This window comes from Mus caroli, unplaced genomic scaffold (genome assembly GCF_978045245.1).
Source record: "Mus caroli unplaced genomic scaffold, Mus_caroli_1 scaffold_8, whole genome shotgun sequence".
NCBI classification, from domain to species: Eukaryota; Metazoa; Chordata; class Mammalia; order Rodentia; family Muridae; genus Mus; species Mus caroli.
This window is the reverse complement of record NW_028227263.1, coordinates 120,761,844-120,779,622: the sequence shown is the minus strand read 5'-3', so window position 1 is coordinate 120,779,622 and position 17,779 is coordinate 120,761,844. Positions and strand designations below refer to the sequence as shown.

The window sequence follows — 17,779 nt, the reverse complement described above, 5'->3', positions numbered from 1 at the left end:
CCAGATAAGTAAACCTGCCTGTTCTTGAAAATGAGATTTTTTCCTTGTTCTTGAGATTCTTCACCTTCTCCAACTACTAGACAATTTTAACTTTTGTCCCTAGTCTGTATTTGCCTCAACATATTTTCACCTGGCTGACAGATTCCATCCAAGGATGAGCTATGAAGTTGCTGAACTCTGACCTGGGTGAAAGCTGGTGATTAACCAGCTCAGTGGATACGGTGGTTTCCTGTCTTTCAGTTGGGTCACCTGATCCTGTGCTTCTGATAGATGCCCCATTGCCCAGCATTTCAGCCTCCTTGGGCCCCCTTGACAACCTCCTAATGCCAGCAGGAAGCAGTTACAGAAGAAAATTATGGTGTCCATTTTTGTCCCACCTTATAGCTGAGATGCTAAGTCAAAAAGGCCCACGTTTCGACACTAAAGCCTATAGTCCTTAGGCCCCAGTATGCCCCTTATAGCCAGTGATTCAGACCATGGGAAAGGGGTGTTGAGAGGTTCAATGAGAGGTCCAAAATCTCGGGAATAAAAAATTCCAATTCCCCGGAAACAAACTGAGCTTCTCAGAGGAAGACAGTGACAATAAGCTGCTGATCAGTGATGACCCTGACTTAGGGAGCATATGTCTGCATCAGAGTCAGCTCCTGTGATAACTGGACAGAGGAAATAACAAGGCCATAATGAGCTGGTCTCCAAAACGCTTCAAGGTCTCACCAAATATAATGAAACCAACTTATCAATCAATCAGAATTGTATCGATGTCACTGCTTTGCCCCCTACAAATCAATTAGAGCTTGCCTAACCCTTCTGGAAAATTCTCCTAGCCCTGCATAAAAGGGGCTTAGGAGCACCTACACTTGACATCATTTTGATGAGTGGTTGACCACCACCAACCCTCCTCCTCCACAAAATTTCTGCAAAATATATATTCTTTGCCATTGCATACTGTTTGAGTATGGGGTCTTCCTCCACTGATCCTTGGATCCTAAAACGTAGATCTGACAGCCACAGTACTGAGATGCGACATGTCAAGAAGAGCAAATCTGGAGATGCAGAAGTAACCATGTGCATCCACACATCCTCCTCAGGGGATTCATTAATGTTTCACTGTCATGATGGAAACCAGAAGAAAGCAGGTGAATGGAGGGAAGATTCCCCGGTGGGATAAAAGCTGATTGTGGCAGGGGCGTGGCACCAGGTGTGTATGTAGAGAGGGGATTGAAGCCAAGACATTGTCATTGGATCCACAATGGAGAGATTGGAATGGTGGGTCCCAGGCATGAGATGGTGCCTGCCCACATTCAGGGTGGGTTGTCCACCTGAATTATTATTCCCACCTCAGTTAATAATCCCTGGAAACACACTCAGCAGTCATAGCCCCAAAGGTGTGCTACATTAGTGCCCTGGAGTATCTCATTTTTTTATATGTTGCCAAAAGACAGTACTGCCATACTAACCGACCACTCTCTATGTCCAGGTAGATGTTGGAGTCTCCCACAGAGAATACATTGAAAGAGACCTTCCATACAGACCCAGGATTAGGCACAAACCATACCCAACCACCCATTTGCACAGAGATCCTTTATTAAGCAGGGAAGATAAATTAAAATTGCTGCTATCTGACTTAGGCAGAAAAACAGCAGCAATTGACATTGAGGTATAATTTTTTTTGTATGCTGTTTTATTGTATGCTATGACTAGTGTATATAAAATAGTTAAACCTTGTGAAACAGAAATCCATGAAAATTCAGACAGGTAGACGTTAAGGACTGACAAGGAGAGGACTGTGTATCATGACACATGCTAAAGAGAAGCTTTTGCATAGACCAAACGCAGCTCTCTTAAAAATTCACTGGTTCATGAAAAATGCTTTGAGGAACTGTAAGCTATATGATTACAGAAAGGAGCAGACTTTCTGGGGTCTGAGGGAGTTGTACTCGAAGTACACTCCAGTCAGCAGAGTGTCATGATGAGAATTCTGCAGACAGATGTGTTTCAAATCTGCAGCTGCCTGAGAAACTGTCACATGGTTGATCAAGCCCAGGCTACAGCTGGAGCGGCTGAACACCTTCTTCATGGCGATGATACTAGAAGAACCTGACCTGGTGCTGGGGAGAGCCATGCTGACGTGTACTCAGTCCAAGTGTGGAAGTATAATTTTTAAAGAGAGAAGAAAGGGTGATCTGTTAGCATGGGGTAGGACATGGTAGTATATTTGGCCCAAAGGCACAGAGGGTAGGGACAAACGGCAGAGACAGGAGATGGAGGGAGAAGGAAAGGGGTATTTGTCCCAGAGGACAGAGGACTGCCTTTGGATGGAGAGGAGGCAGATATGGTATATAGGAAAATGGCACTTCATACAGTTAAAGGAGGAAACCCCATGTTAGGACGAGGTGTTTAATTTTAATTGGGCATGTCAGTTAGGTGAGACATAGGGGCTTTTGAGTGGTGGATTTCAAAAATTGGATATCCGGATCTTGGTAGCCGGCCTCAGGAGGAGGAAATGGATAAGCAAGGGACTAGACTTTGGCAGCTTGCTTTAGGAATGTAATCTAAGATTTGTTTGTTGGTTGGTTGGTTTGGTTTGGGTTTTTTGTTTTTTTGTTTTTGTTTGTTTTTTGTTTTTGTCTCAGCAAGGCACAGGGAATAGGAAAGAGGAAAAAGGCCTGCCAGATCCATGCTAGCCATGTTCTCTACTCCAGAGCTGGCCAGACTGGCGTCACCTTACTATCCCATGAGCCATTGATTCACTTCTTCACTTCTTATTTTCTTCTCTTCATTGCTTCTTAGTTTCTTTTGATGGAAGAATGTAACTTTAATTTTTTTCAATCTTACTTTTAATGATAGTTCTTAAATTCTTTAACCTCCCTTGTAGCCCAACACCCACCAAAGAAAGGATACAGGGGAAGTGGACCTGTTTAGAAAGGCTCTTTGGAGCAACTCCTGTCTGGGTTGTCTGGAAATCAGCAATTCAGTTCACAGGTCAGCAGCTGCAACACCCCGATCCACTTGCAAACACCTCATGGATATAGCAGCAGTCGAGTTTGGTAGAGTCAGGATAGCGAACAGGAATCAGCAGTGGTGACATGACTTAGCAGAGACAGCCAGGCCTTGGCTCGAGTCAGCAGGAGGGACCAGGAGAAGGCTGTGCCTCTCTCAGGGAAGCAAAGATCAGCAAAGACTCCAGACCCACAAGCATTGCACAGTTAGCTCTATAAGCCAGCCTAGGTCCCTCTCCATCAGTCCATAGAGTCCTGTTTAAACCCTCCAAACATCACTTGTTCTCCTTCCCTCAGCATGTGTCTTGTCTCAGCAAAAACATCATTCAACACAACGGACTCCAAAGAATCCTTAAAGTTCCCACTTCAGAGTCACACACCAGGTAGCAAATCTCGGAGATTTATTGGAGGGTCAGGAGAATCCAAGGATGGCTGCCACTGCTCCTGTAAGTGGACAGCCCAGAAATGAATAAAGGGCAAAGCTTACATAGGATTTCTTAGGGGGCGGACCTTTTCAGAGCAGAGATTTCCAAAGTGAGGATAGGTTGGATTTCAAGTCCTGAGTTTAAGGAACTCAGGGATTGGTGGCTTTTTTCACCCCCTTTCCCTGCATCAGACCTATGGACTGGGATGCGGAGCCCTTTGCAGCTGCGGCTGGCTTTGGTTTAAATCACTGCTGAGGTGCCTGGGTAGGCTGGAGAGGAGGTGTTGTCACCATGCAGAGTTGTTGTGGTTTTGTTGTTGCTGTTTCTTTTTTCTTTTCTTTTTTTTTTGGGGGGGGGCAGCTCCTGTGGTGGTGTATCTTGAAGACCATAGTCTGAATCAGAAAAGGAGGTAAGAGCATCATGGACAGCTCTTATTTTTATACCCCACGACAGCTGCAGGCACAGGAGGTGTTGCTGTTTTGACAGGCGAAGCCATTTTAACAGCTCTAGCTAGAAGCTGCTCAGGGACTACACAAGTAAAGTACATTATATGAACTCAGGGACAGTTTGCAAGGAAACTACTTTCTATATAACAAATATATTTTTAGTTTTTAACAAAAGACCTGAGAGCCAGCAAGGTGATTCAGGGTGCATCTCTTGCCAAACCTGACATCCTGATTTAGATTCCTGGGATCTAAACGGTAGAAAGACAAAAGTCACTCCCCAAAATGTCATCTGTCACGTGCAACTTCACGCATGTGCGTCAACACACAAGCACACTAAATTAAGTGTAATAAAAGAATTGACATCTATGTCTAATCTGAATGATCATATTCCCGGGATCGAGGAGCATAAATGTCTGTGGTGGCAATCTGTGCCGTCACCTGCTCCCTGCTCATATGTACAATCTAGAAAGATCTGCAGTGACAGGGCAAAGAGCGTTCCTCACAGAAGTTTCCCAGATACCATGTGACCCTGCAATTGGAGGATGACCTCCGCAGCAACTGCCACTGACCTTTGCCGAACACGCACTTTCTACGCATGCGTGCCTTCTGAGGCGGCCAGTTATTGGCTTCACTGAAGACCAATGAGATGCGGTGGTTCTCCAGGCTTATCCAATCAAGGCATGAGATGGATACTCATTAACCAATGGGACTTCGAGGGTCTTGTCTGACTAAGGTCACTATGGGCAGGCCTGAGACAACTGTAAGCGTCTTCAAAGGCTGAGATGCTGGTGAGGACATTATGAAGCCAGAAAGACTTAAAAGGAAACGTAGCAGTGAGAGATCAGATCCCCGAGCCCCAAAGAAAGAAGCCAGTGAGATGGAGCAGGGAAAAGGAGGGAGAAGGGGCATACGGGGCCGGGGGGAGGGTGTCCTGATTTGAGAGAGGAGGGCTGGGGTATGGACGCCATAGTTTGATGAAGAGATAACATACTGAAGTGTTGGTTTTGAGGGAGAACTCGGACCTGTCATTCTATTCTGAGAGAGGGGGGCTTTGCTCTTACTAGGTTTCTTTCCTGGGTCTTTGAAAAATGCTCAGTTCTGAACTTTGTGTCTAAGGGAAGTATCTGGGATCTGGTCACCCATGAATGAAGGAAGAGGCCGGGGTTTGTATTCCTTCATGGCATGGTGCCTAGGATTGTACGCAGTCGTGTAGAAGGAAACTGAACCACTAGAATCCGGGCTCCTGGGGAGCTGGGGCTGTGAGAATAGAACCGAAAAGCCACATTCGTAGGACAGATAACCCCTCAGAAATTCAGTTCTGTTGGAGCTAGGTCCTGAGGACTGAGAAGCTGAGGCCAAGAAAAGGGTCTGCTTGGGCTCTGACGTTTTGATGCTTAAAGCAGAGGGTTTCTGGGGCTACTGTCCTGAATCTTGACCCTGAAGGAACACAGTCGCTGGGATCTTGGTTTGAGGGAAGCCATAGCTGAGACTGAATGTTCAGACAGAGAACAGGAGGCAGAGTAAGCCCGATGGAACCTCCAAGGACTTCAGAACAGACTGCCTTCCCTCCCATTCTTAGGTTCTGGTGGAACTGACTCCTGCAGTTTATCAGTTCCCAGGTCCTGATCAGCTCTTCCCAGCCTCAGAGAAGCCATGGGAGCCTGCCGCATCCAGTATGTCCTGCTCCTCTCTCTGCTGGGCTTCTGCCCCTGCTCAGGTGAGGATGCAGAAGAAGAGCAGCTGGCAGTCATCATTTGAATGTCAGAATGCACTACATTTCCCTTAGTGTCTCTTCACAGAGTGGAGGAGAAAACAATTGCAGTCATGGAGGAGGAAACCATGTGCAAAGGCCTGAGAAGGACCTTGTGTCTGGCAACACCTAGCTCTCCTACCCACGGTTGGAGGCCAGCACCCTGCCCACATTTTCAGGCAGGAAATCAAAGATGCATGTCCCTTGTTCCATCATCAATATTGGGTGCCCACCATATTGTCTGTCCCCTGTGTTCCTCGTCTCCTTGCCTTCCTCTGAGTAGCTCTGTCAGACTAGAATATGTCCCATCCTCCTTTTCTTCCCAGTCCCTATGCGATGTCCCCTCACCTGCAGGACTATATCAGGGGCCTAGGGACAAAGAGGGCATGGGCACATGAAGACATGGGAAGGCCAAGTCACGCAGGAGCCTGGCGGCCATTCTGAGAACTCAGAGTGTTTAGACGTATCTTTGTTATTTTGAATTATGTATAGGGGTGTGTGTGTGTCTGTCTGTCTGTGCCTGCAGGAGGGTATATGCTCATATGTTCTGGGGTCAAACTCAGCACTTGGAAGGCTAGTGAGTATTTTAACCACTGAGATATTGCTTCAGCTCTTGAAGATGAGAATTTAATCTGGGGGAGCTGTGGCCCTACCAGTAGTTTTTGCCTCCTCATGGCTTCTCAGAGTTACTCATGGGGCCTGACTTTATTACCTCACCATTTAACAGGATCCATGGACTGTTGGGGGGGGTGGCAAATACATGGGGGAGAAGTGAAGGGAGATCAGAGAGACCCACGACAGGCAGGGAAAGGCCTTGTGTCATCTTTGCTGGCTGGAGGCATTAGAGGTGGGGGACTGTGCTCAGGATCTGCAGACTGTGCAGAGCAAGTCACACGGGGTTTCTTGGGGACTGTAACATGGGCTGCAGAGAAAGAATGGGTGAGAATGGGGACAGAGCTGCAGCTGGAATAACTGGGGGAAAGGAGCCACCTTTGAGCAAGATGGGGAGGATGTGGGTGGGGTGGAACAGAGAGCGCAGGTCTGGTTTGCAGGAGGAGGGCAGATCAGAAATGATTTCAGCTTCCCACTTGGGCCACTGAGAGGGTTGGGGGTCCTTGTGGACAGCTGTCCCAACTCCAAATATTTCGCATGATGCTGGCACAGCTGATAATGTAATGATCCTGAGAGCTCCCTTAGGGAAGTCCCATGTTCAGGATCCTCAAACTAGATTGGTCAACCATGATGCTAAGGTGACAGCCAAGATTCTGAGTCCAGCTCTGCCACTTACTGCCTGGGTGATATTGGGCAGGCTCCTCAACACCTCTTGCCTGCTGCCCTCCCTTGAGAATGCTGTCACTTGCTGGGGGCTGTGGTTAGGAGATGACACAGTTGAATCAATAGTGACTATAGTAGCTGGCTCTACAAACCCTGTGCTCCTGAGACAGAAGCCAGGCTGGACCACAGAGCAAGAGCTGTCTCAGAAACACAACATGTGAGGATGGAGGGGGCTCATCCTTGGAGATCCATCTCCATATCCAGGCACAGAGCAGTACTCGGTGCTCACTACATATTGAGCAGTTTTGTTTGGAATCTAGGACTTTTCAGTGTATGGAAATATAGTATGTCAGGGAGATGGTTTTGTTGGTAAAGGGTCTGCAGCCCCAGAACTGGGGAAGACAGATGGTCTTATCGATTCCTGTGTCTTGCCAAAAGAGTGAGTTGACATTTCAGAAAGCGACACTGAAATCTGATGAAGGAAGACATTTGGCATTGACCTCTGAGCACATGCCCATGGGCACAAGTTCCACCAAGCAGCAACACAGATACACACAGACATATCTATGGCTGCAGGCCTCCTTCCTTGTTATTGTAGTGAGAACATGAAACCAGATGGGGAGTTGAGAGTGCCCGAAGAGGAGCCATCAGTCGAGAGGCAAGCCTTCCTCCCAAGGCTCTGAGAGGAGGCCCCTGAAGGGGTTCAGGCAGTAAGTGGGTGAGGAGGACTGGAGGCCTGGAGGCTTTGAGTTCTCAGTCCCTCCCTAATGCAAGGCAGGAATGGCACAGCCAGGGCACTGGGGGTATGTCGGGATTTTATGTTCTCCGTACCCCACAAACTGTAGGCACACACATGGTGCGCTCCCTGACCCTCATGAACCCTGGGTTTTCCTCTCCACAGATACTCTGAACTGTCAGGATGGATCCTTGATGAAGTTTGGCCAAAACTTCAGTAAGACATCAATTGAGTGGATCGTAGATCGTACGATTGCGTTAGAGAGCAATAAAGGAAAAATGTGTCAGGAGACGTTCCTGCTCATAGATGTAGGTGCGTGCTCTGAGCTGGAGGCACACACTCCCACACGGGGTCAGACCCAGCCCTGCCTTGGATTCCATTCTCTCCAGAATTCCCAGCTCCCCTCAAGCCTGTAATCTCTTTTCTCTGTGTCTTGTTCTGCTAAGCTGTGATAGGGTATATAAGGAAGACCTATGTTAATTAGCGAGAAACCCTGGGCTTGAACCCTTACCACATGAACTGGGTGTGGTGCTGTGTGCCTGTAATGCCAGCATGGGGCTGTGGGTGGAGACAGTCAACTTCATCTGTACCAACATATGGAGTTAAGAAGCAGCCTGGACTAGAGGAAACTCAGGGCCTAGGAAGAATGAAGAAATAGCGAGGGAGAGAGCAAGGGAGGGAGAGTGCAAGGGAAGGAGGGAAGTAGGGAGAGAGGATGCTGAGTGTCTGTGTCAGGTTCTGCTAAGCCTGAGTCCTGCAGCTCTACAGGGAAGTGGGAAGGAGAGAGAAGCAGAGCCCAGGGAGCCAAGTGTGGTGTGAAGGGCAGAGTGTAGAGAGAAGCCCAGCAGGGGAGAGGAGATGCTGATCAGGGTGAGGCTGCAGCATGGTGCAGGGGCTCAGTGTGTGGAGGGGCCTGGTAACAGGGTCTGCAAGGGGCAGCGTAGAGGGAGCCAGGTTTGGCCTTCAGTCTGTGGCAGACTGAGGTCATGATCTGTCCTGCTGTCTCTGAGATTTGTACTCTTCCTAAGTGGGAGAATCAAGGGACCCAAGAACTGGGCTGTCACTTCTCGCCATCTTTTTCTTTTATGCCTCAATGTCACTCTTTTATGCATCTAGGTGAAAAATCTCTCATATTGGGGACCAAAGGCATCACCACTGTTCCTGGTAAGATAAAAAAAACAGATGTGTTTTCCCCTGGACCTGGAATAGTGAGTGCATCTTATGTCCACTTCTGTGACACTGAACTGTGCAACAACGCTAGAAGCACCAGTGTCCTCCTTAACAACATGAAACTTTCAGGTATGTGACCCTGGCTCCCAGCACTTGAGGGAACAGCCTGTGACTGCAGCTGAGAGCATGCCCTACAGCCCCTCCTTCTCTCTCCTCAGAGTACAATGAGCCAGGAACCACCAAGTGTCCTGTCTGCTTGGATTTTAAGGGTTCTTGCGGTAGGAAGTCCAACCATACCTTGTGCCCTAAGGACACTAAATGCTATGCAACTTCCTTGGGAGTGAATGGAGGTAAGGGATGAGGCTGCATCCCCAGGACGAAGGAGACTGTGGCCATGACTCCAGAGGCTCAGGAGGAGGGATGAAATTGAGGGAGGTGTGCAGAGGCCTGGATTGCTGTTGCAGAGGGAGTGTGGCTGGAGAGTATAACCCTGGGTGTGAGGAGGGTGGAGTCCTGCACCTGGGCCAAGACTCCTGGGTCACTGGGGAAGGCTGGAGCCTGGACTCTTAGCTATGAATTTTTAAAAAGTTTTCCTGAACTATGCCTCCTGTCCCTTGCCCCTGACTTGATCTTTATCTTCTAGGTGGCCTCAGTGTCTCTTTTGGCATTTTCGGATGCCTGAACTCATCTTACACATACTTATTGAACAACCGAAATACAATTGGAGCCATCAGGATAAAAGAAACCCTTGAGTCACATGTCACTTTATCCTCACACGTACTTGTCCCGAGCATCTTACTGACCTGGATGTTTGGGCTCTTAGCCCTTTGTTTACAGAGATCTGTCCTCTGCTGAACCCATTTCCTGGCCATTCTTAATCCCTCTTGGCCACCCAGACCCAGCCCTCCTCTGACCTCATAACCCAAAGACCTGAGGCTGGGCACTGTAGGCCTGCGCTGTCGGGAGCCCTCATCCCTCACCCACACACCTCTGCCCCTAATGTTTAGACTTGGGAGCCACTGAACCCAGCTGGCTCCAGAGCAGACAAGCACACGTTGACCACATGTGGAAAATAAAGTTGCTGTTGTTTGTCCAAGGGCTGCGTTTCTCTGTGTGAGGAGCTGAGGGCACAGAGTGGGGTCCATGGCGAGTCTAGCTGCCAAGATGTGTGCATGGGACCATGGAATTTGGCCTGGCCTAGCTGCCTTAAGTGGCATGTGTCATAGGTTTTTCAGGTTAGTGTCCATGGCTCCTGGTGCACAAAATGGCTTCCAGTTCCTGAGAGACTGATGCGCTCCCAGAGGTAGTGAAGCTTCAGGTTAATTTGTCTTTCTTTGTGTGTTCCCGAGCAGTCAAGAAAGCATGGAAACCTGGTAGGATAATCTTAGATACTAATCCTTTGTGCCCTGTATGGCCTGCAAACTTCATTGTATCCTGGCGACCGCCATTAGATTCTGTTTCTTATAAAGGTATAACCAATCTGATTGCTCTCAATAAAATTGTCATAGCCTCAGCCTTGCTGTGGGCCCTCCACCTGGCCTGGTTTAATTCCTTGTGGCCATATCAGTTGACCGTGGTCCAGTAAGAACATGGGCGCTTATTAGTGGTGCCCGGAACAGGGACCTGAAATATGGGGTGGGGGGTTATAGAGTGGAGAAAGGAGATGGGTTGAAAGTTGAGGGACTGCTAGGAATCTTGCACACACTGGTGTAGTAAAGGCAGGAGACTTCACTGGATCTTAAGTAATCGGGCAGGCAGAGGAAGGTACAAGCTTTGTCTGCAGTTCTGCAAGCGCTGTTGCTGGAGGAAGGAGCTGAAGCAAGACACCTTCAGCTGACAAAATCCCTGGAGTTCATGAGGGAACGTCAGCCTTCTCTCCCCGAAGAGGGATCTCTGCATCTCACAACTTGGTCCTGTTTAGAAAGAACAATTCATGGTGAATTTGCTGCAAGGGAACCAGAAATAATTCCTGGCAATACTTTTCAGCTGTGGAAAGAAATAAGAACAGTGAGAGAAAAGGGACACAGTTATAATAACAAACTAAAACGATCTGGAAAGAACAGAGCTAACCCTGTGAACAGAAGGAGGATTAAACCTGAAGATACAGCATGTGCCTCTCTGTGAGGAGGCGAGGGATCTCCTCCCCCACCCCTCTCCTTCCCCTCCCCACTCCTCCCTCTCCTCCCCTCCCCCTCCCCCTCCTCTCCCTCCCCCTTCTTCCTCCCCCTCCCCCTTCTCCTCCCTCCACCCCCCTCCCCTGCACCTCTAGCTCCAATTCCCTCTGCTCCCATCCCCTGTCCATCAGAACAGGTCCTGATGATGCGGAGACTGTTTCCTGCTGCTTCATGTCCCCTCAGTCAGAAAACCTTGTTGGGGAGGTTTCTCAACCTCCATAAAAAAAAAAAAAAAAAAAAAAGCTCCTTTTCAGTCACCATACTGGTCTCCCAGACCCTGTATTGAGCCCGGGCATGGGAGAAGACATGGAATGGATTTTTTCTTTTCTTTTCTTTTCTTTTCTTTTCTTTTCTTTTCTTTTCTTTTCTTTTCTTTTCTTTTCTTTTCTTTTCCTGGATCCTGAAACTACAGCAATGAGCTAAAAACTATATACCAGTTCACTTGAGACTCTTAAGCATCTGAAGCAGGCTTGTGCTCAGGGTGGGCCAACTGCCCTCTTTTACACTGTCTCCTTCATTCTGCTTCTGGCTATTTTGTTCCCTCTGACTGGAGGATCTTAGCAAAGCTTGTCTTACAGGGGTGAATATTTAGTGTAAAAGACTGAGTATTCAAAAAGTTGTCAGGACCAAGCTACTAGAAATCAAGAAAATCATGTGCCCACAGCTTTTGAAATGTCAGCAGGGGACGGCTTGTACAGTGACACTAGTGACAGATTATACATCCTCCCGAGGCTTAGGGACGAATAAGTGCTTTGGCACTGCAAGCATGGTGTAAGTTACCACATTCTGGAACAAAGACAGAGGAAGTTTCCTAAATTACACAGGGGCCTGGTGAGCCATAGCTAGATTTTGCTTCTCATCTTTTGTGATTGCCTAGGAGCCGATGGAGGGGTAGGGATGATTAATGCCAAGCAACTAGCATATTGAGAATGCCAATGGAAGTGCCAGGTTGCCATCCATCCTTTTAGCAAGGGGGGAGATGTTAATGATTGCATTCTCCTTGGTGCTGATCGTGGGCCTCTGCATACTCAAGGGTCATCACTGGCTGTAGTCCTCCAAGGGCTGGCAGTGCCTCAACTATTGGCAGTCATTCAACAGGGAGCAGAGAATGGTAGTAATATACTGGCTGTAGTCCTCCAAGGGCGGATGGCATAGTCATTCAATGAGATTTTTTTTAAAAAATGAGAAATGACAAATAGCCCAACTTCATGTCAAAAGTTTGTTACTATTGCTTTAAAGAGAACTAAAACATTGTTTCCTCTTGCTTTTATTATTCACTATGTAGATTATGCTTTCTACAAATAATACAGAGCTAAAAGAACTATTTACACAAAAACTAGACTAATCCTCTAGATTTGTATTGCTCATTTAAAAATTATTTTTCTATTCAATACTGCAGATGATGTACCACTGGCTTTTGCTAATTTATGCCTCTGGAAAGTAATACAAACTGGCAATGTTTCTGCCCACACCACTTAGCCTTTTCAAGAATTTTGCCAACCTGCTGAAATGACATAGGCGTTCCATATAACCCTCAAGACCAGTCCTTTACAGACAGAGGCAATGGACAACTTTCACATTATTTAAAAATAAAGTGGTGGGGATGGGGTAGTATTGCTACTCCTCAGAATAATTTAGTTTGTTTTGTATACCTTGTTGTTGTTGTTGTTTCGTAAATTGGGCAGTGATGTCCTCTCTGCTGCCGGATGTTTTGGGGCAGCTTTGGTTCTGTAGAATGAGCCCATTCCCATGCTCCGGCAGATAGATCCCAGGTGGTTAGATGTTAAGATAGGAGGACAACTCAAAGCCCTGGGTCGTTAGTCAGCCCCTTGGCTCTCCTGTGCCTGTAACACCAGAGTGAGCTCTCCAGCACTGCCCAATGCTTCAGACTGAAAGGGGTAGGTTCAGCTTTCCTGCTCTCATGTCCTTCGGACCAGCTCATCCATGCCTCTAACTCTGGGGCCACCTCTAGTGCACTACCCAGGAGAAGTGCAGAGCCTGGTGTCCTGAGTTCTGCAGCCAGTGAAGGGTGGGGCCAGCTCTCCTACTCTCATGACCTCAGGGCCATTTCTCCCTCCTGCTAAAGGCTGGCAGGGGCAAAGGGGAGGGGATATCTCCATCACCCAAGGCACCCCTGGCTGAATAGGGGCAGGGCCATCTCTCCCACACTCACACCCTCTGGGCTGGCTCACTGTCTCACCTGCCATCAGGGTCAGCTCTACTGTGCTGCCCAGGCTAGGGGCAGGCCCAGCTCTCCAGAGGGTGGTAGCTGGCGAGGGGCAGAACCAGTTCAGCACAGTGACTCAGGTGGCAGTCCAGACCAGGGACATCTGCATGGCCTTTGATGGAACATGGGCCTCAGAAATCAACACAGAACCTGGCCCAGACATGACCCTGGCAGTAGCATGTGTCCATATGTCTCCATGGCCTGAGGAGGCAGCACAGCCCAGACCATGGATATCTGTTTGACCTTTGATGGTAACTCAGGCCACAGATATCCGCACAGATCCCAGCCGCAGCAGGAACACAGACATAGTCATGGCCTTTGGCAACAGCCCAGGTCAGGACTTCAGCACGTCCTCTTCATAGCTGCCTACTCCTCACTGCAGCTGTGTCTCCAACTCCACCTTTCTCCACAGTGTACAAGTCCCCCGGCTTCGCTTCCTCTCCCATCTTCCCACCACCTGCTCCATCTTTCCCAGCTCTCCCTCACATGTTGGTCCATTATAAAGGTGCCCACAACAGGAGCTTGGGTGTCCTCTTTTCAGCCTCTCTGGGAAGGCAGGTCTGGGCAGGCATTTGGGAGTCTTTCTCTGCCTGCCCCAGGACGGCGTGGCTGTAGCATGTGCTTGGGTGTCTCCAACTAATGAGGTTTATAGTGGAGTTACTTCCAGGAATATGCTTGGGTGAGGGGTGACTTCAGGAGCAGAAGTCACCCAAACACAGCTGCTTCACCAGAGCTTGCCCCGGCATGAGTGACAGCTCACAAACCTGGGAACCTGGGGCACCCTGCACAGCATGGAGGCAGGCCATGAAGCTTGAGGGTACCCGTTCCCGGTGCCTGAGTTGGTGTAAACATCTTGCAGGCAGCTTGACTGCATTCTGGATTTTTTCCAGGCAGCTGGTCTGGCATCAGTCTCCTTTGCAGCTTGCTTTGAGGGTCTTCTTTGAAATTTTTACTGCTTACCTTGAATCTGGTTGGTTTCAGGGACTCCCAAGAAGCTATATTGAGTTCTTTGCCTTCCTGCCTTTGGAACTCCCTGCAGGGTGGAAATGTTTCTATGTTACAGAAGCTGTTATACAACACTGCACTCATTTCTTTTTTTCTTCCCTTACTCCACAATGATTCCTGGGCCTTGGACAGGGTGACTATAGATGTCCAGCCATGCCTAAGAAATAGGCCACCATGTCACTGTAACAGATACTTGTCCTTATTGGGAACAAGGAAAAGATTATTGTTCTAAATGCTGCCATTTTGTTTTCAAACTCTATTTAATCATAGAGAAAAACTAAGTTCAAGGTCGGAGGCCCTACAGGAGCTGGGGACTTCCCAATAGCTGAACAGCTTCTATTGTAAGGAGACATCTGTCTCTGTCAAGTCATCTAAGAGACTTCATCTGGCTGGCAGGGTTAAACTAAGTTCATGTTCCCAGGTCCAGGGCCCAACTCCTATCCTGACTGATGGAAGAATATAACAATAACGTGGCACAAATGTTTCTAGTCTGCAGGCTTAAATATTCTGTGAGATCCTGGCTCCTTGTTGCTAAAGAGTTCCGAGTCTGGTCTGCAGCCCTGAGCGACCAGGAGAAGCTTGATGACAATCTCTGTCAAATGCATTCACCTGGAATGTGAGTTATGTTAGACTTAAGTGAATACCATAACTCTATGCTCTGGGATTTCAGGCATGCACCCCATACCTGGTTGATACAGTGCGGCAGATGGAACTGGTGCTTTATGCATGGAGATGAGCAGTCTTTAGCCACAGCCCTGAGAGGTGTTTGGAATGGTAGGGTGTCAGTGTGTTCTGGGGATCTGCTGACCACACCCTGAACGTGCTCAACGCTACTGAACTGGACACTAGAAATACAACTAAAATGTGTCTTCTCTTTGCATTTTGAGACAGAATCTCACAGAGCCCAGGCTAGCTCTGAAGTGGATAGTAGCCAAGGATGTCCTTGAAGTTCTGACTGTTCTGTCCTCCACACTGGAGCCTTTTGATCATGTCCTCACATTTCTGGTCAGTGGCATCTTGGTGGCTTTGAGTAAGCACACCCCTGGAATGTGGAAATACCAGGAAGTAGAGCCTTTTTCTTCCTCCTCCCTGGGGAATCACTTGTTCAGAAATTACCATATGTTTTGGTCGGTGTTCTACTACACTGTGGAGACACCATTGCCACGCTAACAGGAAACAACTTCATTTAGTTCCTCACAGGCAAGCTGAAGATACTATGTCTCTGGATCTGAAGGCAGCAGGAAGAGAAAGCCACTGGGCCTGGCTTGAGACTTTCTTTCTTTTCTTTTTTTTTTTTTTCCTTTGGTTAGGTATTTTCTTTATTTACATTTCAAATGCTATCCTGAAAGTTCCCTATACCCTCCACCAGCCCTGCTCCCCTACCCACTCACTCCCACTTCTTGACCCTGGTGTTCCCCTGTACTGGAGCATATAAAGTTTGCAATACCAAGGGGTCTCTCTTCCCAATGATGGTCGACTAGGCAATCTTCTGCTGCATATGCAGCTAGAGATACGAGCTCTGGGGGTACTGGTTGGTTCATATTGTTGTTCCACCTATAGGGTTGCAGACCCCTTCAGTTCCTTGGGTGCTTTCTCTAGCTTCTCCATTGGGGGCCCTGTGTTCCATCCTAAAGATGACTGTGAGCATCCACTTCTGTATTTGCCAGGCACTGGCATAGCCTCTTACAAGACAGCTATATCAGGGTTCCTTCGGCAAAATCTTGCTGGCATATGCAATAGTGTCTGGGTTTGGTGGCTAATTATGGGATGGATCCCCAGGTGGGGTAGTCTCTGGATAGTCCATCCTTTTGTCTTAGCTCCAAACTTTGTCTCTGTAACTCCTTTCATGGGTATTTTGTTCCCTATTCTAAGGAGGAAAGAAGTATCCACACGTTGGTCTTCCCTCTTCTTGATTTTCTTGTGGTTTGCAAATTGTATCTTGGGTATTTTAAGTTTCTGGGATAATATTCACTTATCAGTGAGTGCATATCTAATGGCTTCTTTTGTGAGTGGGTTACCTCACTAAGGATGATATCCTCCAGATACATCCATTTGCCCAAGAATTTCAAATTCATTGAGCAGTAAGGGAAAAAGGTCAAGTAACATAGTCTCATCAGAAGATCCTGGACAGATGTTATGCAGTTCTTAAGAGAACACAAATGCCAGCCCAGGCTACTATACCCAGCAAAACTCTTAATTACCATAGATGGAAAAACCAAATTCACACAATATCTTTCCACGAATCCAGCCCTTCAAAGGATAATAAAGGGAAACCACCAACACAAGGACGAAAACTATACCCTAGAAAAAGCAAGAAAGTAATCCTTCAACAAACCTAAAAGAAGACAGCCACAAGAACAAAATCCCAACTTTAACAACAAAAATAACAGGAAGCAACAATTAATTTTCTTTAATTTCTCTTAACATCAATGGACTCAATTCCCAATAAAAAGACATAGACTGGCTACACAAACAGGACCCAACATTTTGCTGCTTACAGGAAACCCACCTCAGGGAAAAAGACAGACACTACCTCAGAGTGAAAGGCTGAAAAACAATTTTCCAAGCAAAAAGTAGCCATTCTAATATCGAATCAAACTGACTTCCAACCCAAGGTTATCAAAAAAGACAAGGAGGGGCACTTCATACTCATCAAAAGTAAAATCTACCAAGATGAACTCTCAAGCCAAGTTCACAGTGGACCTGAGGCTTTATTTATTTATTTATATGAGAAAGGATCTCACTGTATATTGATAGCTTTGGCTGATGTGGAACTCCATGGGTAGACCAGGCTGATGTTGAACTTGTGGTAATCATCTTGCTTTGGCTTCAACTGGCTTCTGCTGAAATAACAGGGGTGAAGTGCTATGTCACACCTCCCCCCCCCATCTCTTTTTGTGATTCTAATTACTTGCTTTATTTATTTATAGACAGGCTTTCTCTGTGCAGCCATGGCATTCCTTGACCTCTCTCCATAAAACAGAGTGGCACTGAACTCAGACATCCACCAGCCTTTGCCTCCCCAGTGCTGAAATTAAAGGTGTGTGACACCACACCCAGATCTGTGGTCCTGAACTAGCTGTGCTAAGTGTATTCTGCACCCACAGATCTTTGCTGTGCAGTCTTGTCTCTCTCAAGCTTTCAATCCCTCTGCCTCAGCCTCTCAGGTTTATTTTTAATCAGGTGTCTGTGCCTGTATCTGCCTGTGGGTATGAGCATGTGAGGGCAGTGCCCTCACAGTTCAGGAACAGGAGATTGGAGCCTCTAGAGCTAGGGTTGGGCATGGCTGGAACCATGGAACCTGGGTGCTGGGAACCAGCAAGAGCAATATGCACTTCTGACTTCACAGCTGTCTCTCTGACCACAGCAATATGTTTAACATACAGGGTTTGTTCCTTGGTTCCTTGGGCACCATGGGTTTCCCCTGCATTCTGATGTTACATCTGTGAGTGATTCTGTTTAGTTGGGTGTGATGGCACATTCCCATAAGCCCAGGAAGAGATGCCAAGGCAGGTTGGGGTGGGGGTTAAGATGTCTTGTAATAGGCAGTTTTGATAGTGCAGACTCTAATC

At 47.6% G+C, this 17,779-nt stretch overlaps 1 protein-coding gene across 3 annotated transcripts; it reads left to right on the top strand.

Moving 5' to 3' along the window:
- Window positions 1-4,597: 4,597 nt before the first annotated feature.
- LOC110288567 (CD177 antigen-like) lies at window positions 4,598-9,897 on the top strand. Of its 3 annotated transcripts, none has more exons than XM_021154876.2 (6): window positions 4,598-4,658; window positions 5,450-5,587; window positions 7,797-7,943; window positions 8,748-8,930; window positions 9,020-9,151; window positions 9,445-9,897. In XM_021154876.2, exons 2-6 carry the CDS (start codon window positions 5,524-5,526, stop codon window positions 9,654-9,656), a joined length of 738 nt encoding a protein of 245 aa, XP_021010535.1. In that variant the 5' UTR covers window positions 4,598-4,658; window positions 5,450-5,523; the 3' UTR covers window positions 9,657-9,897. The 3 variants fall into 3 exon arrangements, with proteins under 3 accessions (XP_021010535.1, XP_021010536.1, XP_021010540.1); XM_021154877.1 differs by lacking the exon at window positions 4,598-4,658 and adding an exon at window positions 4,672-4,742; XM_021154881.2 differs by lacking the exon at window positions 4,598-4,658 and adding an exon at window positions 7,494-7,605 and having other exon boundaries at window positions 5,526-5,587.
- The last annotated feature ends 7,882 nt before the right edge of the window (window positions 9,898-17,779 follow it).